We start from the raw sequence: 10,230 nt of genomic DNA, 5'->3' as shown, positions 1-10,230 counted from the left end.
TGCAATATAGATTTTTTTTTTAAATACAGTAAGAGACTTTTTTTCAAAGTACTAAATCTTTACACTACATAGATTACAGGCATGTTTTCAAACAATTGAATAGTGCAGTATAATTATATACACATTTTAAGAACTTCTTGTCCATTTTTCACAATAGAGACATTTCTTGTGTTTAAATATATGCCTTGTGGTGCCATCAGAAATGTTTGTGGCAAGGTAGGTGGGCTTTGAAAATGGTGGCACAACAAAAACCAAAAGGCAAGCCGTCTGTATTGTGCTGTATGTGTATTATGAATCCTATAATGTTATACTTGGCTGATTATTTGATGTGCAGTCTGCCGGTACAGTCAGCAATTCAAAAAATGCCTGACTTCACAATTTAGGTGGAGTCAGTACTGCACACATGGCCGGAGCCACCACATTGAACTTTTTAATGGCTCTTCAGAAACATAGGGGAGACATCACAAAGACTACATCCATATTTTATAACCACTACGATCTGTGTAAACATGACGATTCATTGTCCAATAAGCTAGCTCTCATTTTACTAATATACAGCTGTAATTTGAAGGAGTACGTTGGGAACAAGTCTACTCAAGTTTAAAAACACCATGAAAAGGAGGAGCGAGAAGGGAGGCCAGCGATTACATCATGGTGCGCCCTGGCAGCACCACTTTTTTTTTTTTTTTTTTTTTTTTAAATAAATAATAGCTGTATAAGGCTATAGCGTCCATGTAGTAAAAGTCAATTTAAGGTTATTTTTTTGCAAAATTGAATTACCTCTTAACACTTGGAAAAGGGTGATTCTGTTTTCAACAACAATTTTGAAAAAGTTTAAATCAATCACTTTTTCTTTGGAATCATTAAATCAGTATTCCTTTATATACTGATTTATTCACGTTGGGTTTTATTATCCTCTTTTATGATCTATAAAGTCTTTTCATTGTGTGATCTGTGATAAAGCCACATAGGGGGGCACAATTCCCAGCTTCTTTGAACCAATCTTGTGAAGCTAAGTGAAAGAGAAGGACCGCATGTGAACTAGCTTCAACTACTACATCAAAGTCTGTCTCACTACGGTCTCACTCTTACTAACTCCTGAAATAAATGGCCACCTTTTGCACCCATTGTGGCGCACATGGGCCCGTGTGCGCGCGCTCGTTCCCGTGCAGGACTGCAAATTCCACCTTAAAAGCCTCCTCGAGTGAAACTTTTCGCTTGCAACTCCGTTGGTCCACCTTAAGCGCACACGCAAACGCAGGAGGCGTACAGCGAGGTTTCCGCTTCTCAGTTGGGCTCGGACCGCGGCTCACGAAAAAACACCGTGTGTAACGTACAAGGTTGGCGCACCAAGGTAAGAAAAAACAGCGAGAAGAAAGCGAACCAACCGAGCAAAAAAGATGTCTGAATCCAAGTACCGCGAGTGGATCCTGGACACTATCGACTCGCTGCGGTCACGGAAAGCCCGGCCGGACTTGGAGAGGATTTGCCGAATGGTCCGGAGACGACACGGGTCCGAGCCTGACCGAACCTGCGCGGAACTGGAGAAACTGATTCAGGAGCAAACCGTGCTGAAAGTTAACTACAAGGGCTCTATTTCATACCGAAACGCCGCCAAGGTTCAGCGGAGAAGCAGAAAAAAGGACGATGTAACGTTAACAACGGCTGCGAGAAGGAGCGCGGTGGAAGAAGCCAGTCATTCTGACTTGAGCAACGGGGACAGCGCTTTCGGTGCCGTGGACCAGGACGAGGAGGATTTGGAGGTATGTTGAGGTCGATGCGAGGAGGGGGGCATGTTTAACGAGCTCGCATCTCATTGTCATACCACATCTCACCAAATTAACAGGTGGAGGTGAAAGATGGGCACGGGTAGTGTGTGGTTTTGCACAAAAAACACGTCTTTTTGTGTGTGAACACGGGGAGTGGTGAGGGGAGTGATTTGCAAGTGCACCCAAAACTGCCGCAGACGGGGAGCGGCGGTTTGAGCGCTGCCGAGGTGGAGACGAGAGGAAAAAAAACCAGAAGGTGCGCCTGTAGTGAGAGTGTGGCATATTTTACAAAGCGCCGGTTGAAAAGCACTTTTAACGGGCGATTCAAGCGCATAAATGTGACGCAAGAAAAGTTGCACCGTCCTGCCCGTCCGCAACAACCCGAGCCACCATTATCCGCCGCAGAAAGCGCTTTTCGAGCCCCAAACTCGGCGTTGAGCGAAGGGGAGGAGGACCCTGCCAAGCCAGCAAGACGTTAACAGACGCAGCCCGGAAGTTGAGCGTATTCGCTTTCGAAATAAAATCCTTAGAATACTCACTTGCTAAGGCTAGTTTTATTTTGAAAACTTGTGCAGGAAATGGATGTTTTCATTCCCCCTGGCTTGTTTATGTGGGAGTGGGTGAAGGAAAAAAAGTCTCAAACACCGCGGATGTAGGAGCCTGATGAGGGACGTTGGGACATTGTTGTTTTGTTAACGAGGACAGCCACCCCAAACAAAATATAAAATGTCACCATAACCATGTCCTCACACATTATGTCTGCCCATGACGACATGTCACCCCTTCCGTCTGGACTTTAAGATGTGCACATCACTGCGGTTTGTCCCGCAAAACATCAACCAAATCGATCACTATCAATGCCAAAGTAGTCATAATGAAGATATATCCAGTTAATTTATGCAAACTGCGTCTATTTTTCGAGCGATGGACGATTGCCGACGCAGTGCATAAAGTCGAACCCCTAGATCCATTGCCGGACACGCAACCAAGCCCGGTCATGTCTAATGCTTGGTGTTGGCTGTTGTTCTGGCCTCTATCGTCCCGTACATAACTGGCATCACTTCTCCGTGTCAGGCAACTATGTGTTGAGTGTTTTAAGATGAGTCACATAGCTGCAAAGTGATGAAACATGTAGGAGCCGGTGAGACCTGAACTAACGTGAAGCGACCGCAACTGTTCCTCCAGCAGCGCTAGCTGGCGGATGAACCATCCGATTTGGGTTAAGCTGAGATCAAATTGACTTTGTTCTCTGAAATGCGTGTGTCGCTACAAAAATGAATACGCTTGATTACTTTGAACAGGCTCCTTCTCGGTGCTTGTTATACGGGTTTTACTTGATTACGAGGGTCAGATGTAGACAGTGACGTGTCCGATAACGGACTCATTAGCGTTACTCTTTCTGCTCGGTCGCTTTAACTGTAAATCGTTGACCCGGTGCAAAGTCAAAGTAGACTGGTAAACGAGGCGACTGATGCTCGCTGTGGTCGGAGTGCTGGTTGGATTTGCACGTCGAGTTAAAGCTCGTTTTTCTATCTGCTTTGCTGTGGCTCGGCCCCGGGAAGCGCTCCGTTAAAGACCACGGACACAATGGCGAGGTCTTTACCGCGGCTCCGAACTCCATGCGCACTTTGTAGGAAATTTGAGGAAAACCTAAAACGCCTCCCATCGGCCCTTTCTGTACTCCCGTGTTAAAGAATTATCAATCAATAAGGCCTCTAAAGATCGGGACGCACCGAGCACGTCGGCTGTGTTTCATGTGAGCCGAGATGCAAATCGTGCAGGATTAAGATCCTCGGGGGCATGGTGTTTTTGTGACCGTGTCTCGGTGAAAGTTATGTGAAATGCAGTGCGATGGGTGACTGCCATACAAGCGGCTCTTTCCTCAGGAGCGGGGCGGGCTTTAGTGCGCTCTTGTGCTCGACTGCTGGGTCTTGGACACGCAGTCGCACACAAGGTAATTTTTTACTCTGGGCGCCGTCGACAAACCCCCTCCCAGCGAAGGGAACGAGTGCGTATGTTAAAACTACTTGTATGCAATCACATAGCATTGCATCCAAGTGTTTAATTGCGTGGAAACACGTTTGTGGTTAAAGGGCTCACAGTCTGTCTGCGGAGTGAACACTGCACCGCGGAAAGGGACGAAAGCATTCAAAGGCAATAATTTACCACCACAGCGGTCACATTGCGACATCTGTAGGAGCGTGTTTTCATGTGACACGCTCAGCCTACAATTAGTTCTCAGTCATGACAACAACCCCCTGTAACCTTGCTGGATTTCCCAGCTTGTTAAGTTGGTAGTCAGATAATGAACTTAATTGTCGACAGTGTTTTTTTTTTTCATCAAAATATGTTTACTGCCCTCAAGCATATAGCCCCCATTGACATGCTTTACTTATGTTTGTTAAATCCTGCAGAAAAAAATATGTAATCATATTTGGGGATTACAGCTATAAAATACAATGGGATGGAAATTATATGTTGCACATATGTTCATGGTTTGCAGGCTGACACTTCTATGGCAATGGACACAGACAGTAATGCAGATGAGGAGGGGGCTGATGAGAGCCGGGATGGGCAGGATGGACCCTCTCCTGGCCGCTCATATGAAGACACCGCCGTGCACTGTTCGTCTGTGCGAGCCGTCTCTGCCCCCTGCTCCCCCACTGGCACTCGGCCTGGCCCCGGCTCCGGCCCCGGCCCAGGCTCCATCCCTGGCTCCGGCCTGGACTGTGCCTCTTTCCAGAAGGCTGGTGAGAGGCCCAGCTCCTTGCCCCCCTCCAGCCCCAGGGCCCTCACACACAATGACTGGGCCTATCATTCTGCTGTCTGCCCAGTGGAGCGCCAGCACCCAGGAATGCAGAGAGACAAAGGTATTCACACTGCAGTCTAATATGCAAACCCGGCGTTATGCAGCGCTGAAATATTGTTTCATGTGCAAGATTTATGCTTAGTTTTGGATATGAAATAGAGATTGGAGCTGAATGAGTGACATGGTTGTTGACAGTAGAAATGCCTCAGTTAATCTAAAATAGATTGCTGGAGAAACAATACATGTCCATGGCTTAGCAATGTCTCCCTGCAGTATGAAGTGCAGTCATCCATCGGCTTGTTTGTACCAGTTGTTCAGGTTTAATGAATAATGTCAAAACACACATAAAAGCTGCATTAGTTTTTGATTAGCACTAGAATTTTCCAAGTATAGTCAGGTGTGAATACATGGATCATATCAGCATGTAAAGCAAGTGGTTTATTCTGTTTTAGCAGCAGCAGCAGCAGCAGCAGCCATGAAGCCAGCAGTCCACTCTGAAACCACCAGCCCCTGCACTTTAAAGAACAACGTGAAGAAAGAAGATGGAGGCAAGGCGGTGGATAGTGGCCTTTCATCTGACCAGCTGGTACCAGACTATGCAGCAGGGCAGGTAATTGGCCTGTAACCCTTTTGTGATAAACAACAACCACTGGAATGTGTCCTGCTTTGTTGATCTCGCTGCTTCACACCTGAATTTACATTTCTTTCATTTGGCCAACAGGATGAAACCAAGAAAGCATCTGTTGGAAGACCACAGGCACTGTTGTTGTCATCTGACAACTGTGAGTAACATAGTATGGATTTTTTGTTTTGTTTTCCTAGCTGCTGTGTAACCTGCAACTGTTTTGCAGATGATTACTAGTCAGCTCTCTCATTTTGAGAAATGGTTCACAAATGTGTTAAAGGAATTGAGTAATGACGGCTTATGTTTCAAATACCATTCTGGATGTTTGGTCTTTTCAACTAGGGGTTGCCTCAAGGCTTGCACACATTTTTTTGGAATGCCGAAAAAGCTTGTCCTGCTACCTTCCAGTCCAGGTGGTGCTCACGTTGACTGTTGTTTCGAAAAACATGTAACCTCACATGCCAGACGGTTCGCTACTCAAAATTCTCTCGAAAATCTCTCGGACTGTCATTGGAAACAATTTGGAAAAGGGCAAGCACTTTCAAAAAATACTTGGCAGGTGATTGGATGAGCCATCTGTCTATCACCATCTACAACCGTCTAACCAGCAGAGCTCGCAGCAGTCAATAGTCTCTCACAGGACACTGATTTGGCCAGTGGTTGGAACTAACAGATAAACTGAAGCCTGACGACGGGGATTTTTGGGTGATTTTGTGATATTGCAAGAATCCCGCTGCTGTGCAGTGTAAAAAAACATGCTGCCCTTCTGCAGTACCGCACTATAAACAGCTTGGCTTTTAGAGGTGGAAATCCACAGACATGGTAGTTTGACTGCAGTCTGAAGTGGATTCATCATGATTTTCAGTCAAGTAAAATCAACACATTTCAGCAGAGGGTTTCTTAAAGCTGTCTAAAAAATGGCCTTAAATGGCTGATGAAAGATCTGAAGGTAATGTATGTTTAGAGACAGCTCTTAATAATTTAGAAAAGGGTAATATAAAATATAGATATAAAATAGGGAAAAGGTTCCTATTCACAGCTTCATACTGTTTGAGTCCACGTAGAGGCTCTTTTTGATTGCTTGTGTATAGCAACAAGCCCAGTTTGCCATGTTTGCAGTGGTGCTCTATAAGCGCAGAGGTTATTTCTTGAATATCTGAAATGTGACTTTCTGGCTTTTAATGCAAGAGAAGTGTTTATAGATTTTCTGTCCTTAGTGAGACATAACCAAGAGACCTCCAAGCAAATAACTAACATGGCATAACAGAAATAAACAACACTAAAATGTTTGCTTTTTACCACTGCACAAGTGCCATGCAGCAGTCCTTAGATACGGTTTGGCTGTGAGGAGCGGTACTCACCTAAAGATGAGGGCTTCGTCTCTGTCATGTGTCACATGCATGAAGACAGTCCTGCCAGCATCTTGTGACAGTGGGCTGGTACTGTATAGTGAGGGTGCTGTATCAACACTCATTCACTGTACTGAACCATGAACAACCTAATGGAAAAATATACTGTACCGTGACAGTAGAGGCCTCACAGTGGCATACTAGAACCATGGAAAAAGCATCACTTCCATTTCATCACAACTCTGCTGCTATTTGTTCCACATCTCATCACTGAATGTCAAGTATATGAAGCTACACATTAAAAAACTCAAATGTAAATGAATTATTATTAATTTAAAAATAAATGTATTATTGTTAACTATATTATGCTCTGAACTATATTTTTATTTTACATATTGTTTCCCACTGCCTTTTACACGCAACAAATAAGAGGCTTAATGGTTTTATTTGGGCACTACTGTGTTCTCACTTTGTAGGACAAGGCTGTGGTTCTCCTACATGTTGTCAGACTGTCATTTTAAGAAACAAGTGAAATCTACTCTGCATTGTGTTTTGCTGATCATTAAAGAAATATTGAAGACGATATGCAGTAACAGTTTTCCCAGAGCCTGTAATAATGAAATCCCATTAAATCAGTGTTTCATTGTGGTGATATTTGCAGGGCATGTGTAGTAATTTTTCCTCTATTTTGTTCACAGGTACATTAAAGAACAAGATAGAAATATCCTCCTTCACACCAACTGAAGACGGTCTTCTGAATGGTGGTAAAGGTGATGAAGTGTGAGTATCCTGTTATCAAACAAGTCATTGGAATTCGACACTAAAAATGCATTTTAATTCCTAAGATCATGTCCCCTCCCATTCTACAATGGCTTTATACACTTTTGACGTTTATTTTTCAGTTCTTGTCTTGAATAAAGAATCTACATATTTCTGAGGCACGAACACATGTAGATAATTCCAGACCACAGAGATAGTCACCCAAAGGCTTGAAAAAACAAAGCGAGACATTACCTGCTGAAGAAGGAACACTGTGGGGGTCATGTCTCTTTTGTCATATGTTCTATCTGATCTCCCTCCAGCTCTGTGAAGAAGGAGAAGATGAGCCAGAACTTAATGCTGTGGACTGTGGCAGATGTGGCCAGTTACTTCTCAGCTGCAGGCTTTCCAGAGCAGGCTGTGGCGTTTCGAACGCAGGTCAGTGCACCACCACAGAACTACCACAGAGGGCGCTATATGTACACTGAATACCACACATGGCCCACGACCCAGTGCATTTTCAGAGGCAGTTTATGCTAAGTGTGCACAATCCAAGGGTCAGATGTGTATGCACAAAAACCATGTGTTCGCCTTTTCCCTTCACATTAAATAGTTTTTTTGCAGGAAGAATGTGGATTGTAAGGCTGTCGACATTCTGGTGATTTTTTTTTTGCACCAATTCATGATTGAAATGTCTTTTTTACGCAAAGGTAAACACAAAGTCCAGACAGCCTTGCGCTATCTTTCAAAGTCGAGCCTAACATTAGTTTTAAATTACTTTACAGACTGCTAACATTGCTGCTGAGGTTCCATACGACCCCATACTTTACTGGAGGCATTGTCCATGAGTCAAGTTCTAGCGGTTTATCAAAATAAAATAAAAAGTCTGCTCTCCTCTGCTACTTTCATGTTTTCACTTGGGGGACGACAAATACCTGTGTTCTAAATATTGAGGGAGATGTGACCCCTGAGTCCCCCCTGAAACCTACACCCACAGCCAGAAGTGTGCTAGAACAGAAAACTGAGCAACTTGGACTAGGAATACCTACTCAATACATTTATTTGAACATGATTTCTGGGTTTCAATAGCTAATATAACTGTTTGCAAAATTTGTCCAAGATGTTTAATATTCACAACACCTTCTGAACTCTGTGGGCGACACTAACTGAACTCTACCTAACAGGAAATTGATGGGAAGTCCCTCCTCCTTATGCAGCGCAGTGACGTGTTGACCGGTTTGTCCATCCGACTCGGCCCCGCCCTCAAAATCTACGAGCGCCACGTAAAGGTGCTGCAGAGGACCCACTTCCTGGAATGTGAAGACCTCTGAAGTGGAGATTCACATTACAGACACAAAGACAATGCTGCATTGACCCAAACGTGCATGCAGTGCCCTCTCCCATCTAGATCCTACCACCCACCTTCATATACAGAATATGTAGAGGGTGAGTGGAGGGGAGGCTGCGGTGGAATAAACTTTCACTGTGAGAATGACCAGAAACTGAAAGACATTCATCCTACCTCTCATTACGGTCTTTAGTTTTCAAGTTTTTTCATTTCACCCATGTGGCTGTTCGATTGCATCGTCGAGGGAACAGACTGGTACGTTCAAAGTATGTTTTAAAGTGGAGGAGCAATGACCTTTCCTGCAAGATGGATAATGCAGCCACTGAAGGGGACTGAGCCCTGCACCAAGTGGACCACCTTTGGGCTAATGTACCCACAGAGACAAGCTGCACTGCGTAGTGCTTCAAGCGAAGCGCTGTCACAGTTTTTGGTCCACTAGAAAATGTCGGCTTGGCTGTGACTCTCAAAATTTCACCCTGCGTCCTCGCTCGATTTGTTATGGTACCTTCTGTTAGTCCGGGACCTCTTTGTAAGTCACACAGATAAACACAAAGCGCATCTCTTGTGAGTTTTCCTTTGATTTCGTTAAATGAATTGTCATCAAAGTGCTGGGGAAGACAGACTATCTACATATCTGCATAACAAAGTCTGATTCCTGACTTACCATGCCTCCGATAGCTGCTGATGTTGGAGTGTGTCTCTGTAACACAGAGATATGACCAATATGAAATACTACTACCTGCTGGAAAGGCAATATGTTGTGTTTTTTCTTTTTCTATCCTATTTAGATTTGACTGTGGTCCAATTTAATACGGTTGCATTTAGGGGAACAACTGCAGAGAGAGGTAACCAGGAAAGGTGCAGCCTAATGGAATTTGCTTTCATACATAAGCAAAATAAAGTAATAAACTTTGGGAAATGTTATTGTAATACTGAATATATTCAATACTGCTGCTCAGTGCCTGTTTACAGAGCAGATATCTTGATCAAATGCAATATTTTATGTTTTCATCCATTGATAATTTGTCCAGTGTCTCTTTTTAATGTAAGCCAGCCTCTTGAATTGTAACATTCCATGTGATGTAGTCTACATCTCCAACATATCTCCTCCCCTTTTTATCTGTAACACTGACATTCTTCCAGAGTCACAAATAAAGCTTGTGTCTCTCTGTTCAGTTACTTATTTTGTGAGACTTTATTGCACTTGTATTTGCCCAAAAACAATTGTTGCAGTGGGTCTGGGTGGATGCTCTTCAATAGACAATAGAATAGCAAAGAATGAAGTATTTTAGATGGGTTTTTCCAACGTCCTTATCCAATACTGGATATCCCCAACACTCAACAACTCACACCAAAACAATCTAGATTGAGCACTACAGGTAAGAGTAAAAATATGTATTTTTGATTTGAATGTGAACTGCCCTTGAACACTAAGAAACAGTGGTGGAAGTATTCAGAACCCTTACTTAAGTCAAAGTACTAATACCACACTGCAGAATTACTCCACTACAAGTAAAAGTCCTGCATTCAAAACATACTTCAGTAAAAGTACAAAAGTATCAGCATCAATA

At 43.7% G+C, this 10,230-nt stretch overlaps 1 protein-coding gene across 3 annotated transcripts; it reads left to right on the top strand.

The window, feature by feature from the left end:
- The first annotated feature begins 1,001 nt into the window (after positions 1-1,001).
- samd1a (sterile alpha motif domain containing 1a) lies at positions 1,002-9,838 on the top strand. Of its 3 annotated transcripts, none has more exons than XM_059347092.1 (7): positions 1,002-1,763; positions 4,273-4,639; positions 5,037-5,188; positions 5,300-5,360; positions 7,251-7,332; positions 7,635-7,749; positions 8,496-9,838. In XM_059347092.1, the coding sequence occupies exons 1-7, from the start codon at positions 1,401-1,403 to the stop codon at positions 8,640-8,642; spliced, it is 1,287 nt and encodes a 428-aa protein (XP_059203075.1). In that variant the 5' UTR covers positions 1,002-1,400; the 3' UTR covers positions 8,643-9,838. The 3 variants fall into 3 exon arrangements, with proteins under 3 accessions (XP_059203075.1, XP_059203072.1, XP_059203073.1); XM_059347089.1 differs by having other exon boundaries at positions 5,031-5,188; XM_059347090.1 differs by having other exon boundaries at positions 1,003-1,763; positions 5,034-5,188.
- The last annotated feature ends 392 nt before the right edge of the window (positions 9,839-10,230 follow it).

Source organism: Centropristis striata, chromosome 13 (assembly GCF_030273125.1).
Source record: "Centropristis striata isolate RG_2023a ecotype Rhode Island chromosome 13, C.striata_1.0, whole genome shotgun sequence".
Classification (NCBI taxonomy): domain Eukaryota; kingdom Metazoa; phylum Chordata; class Actinopteri; order Perciformes; family Serranidae; genus Centropristis; species Centropristis striata.
The sequence above is the reverse complement of the archived record's forward strand: the minus strand, read 5'-3'. Positions and strand labels throughout refer to the sequence as shown.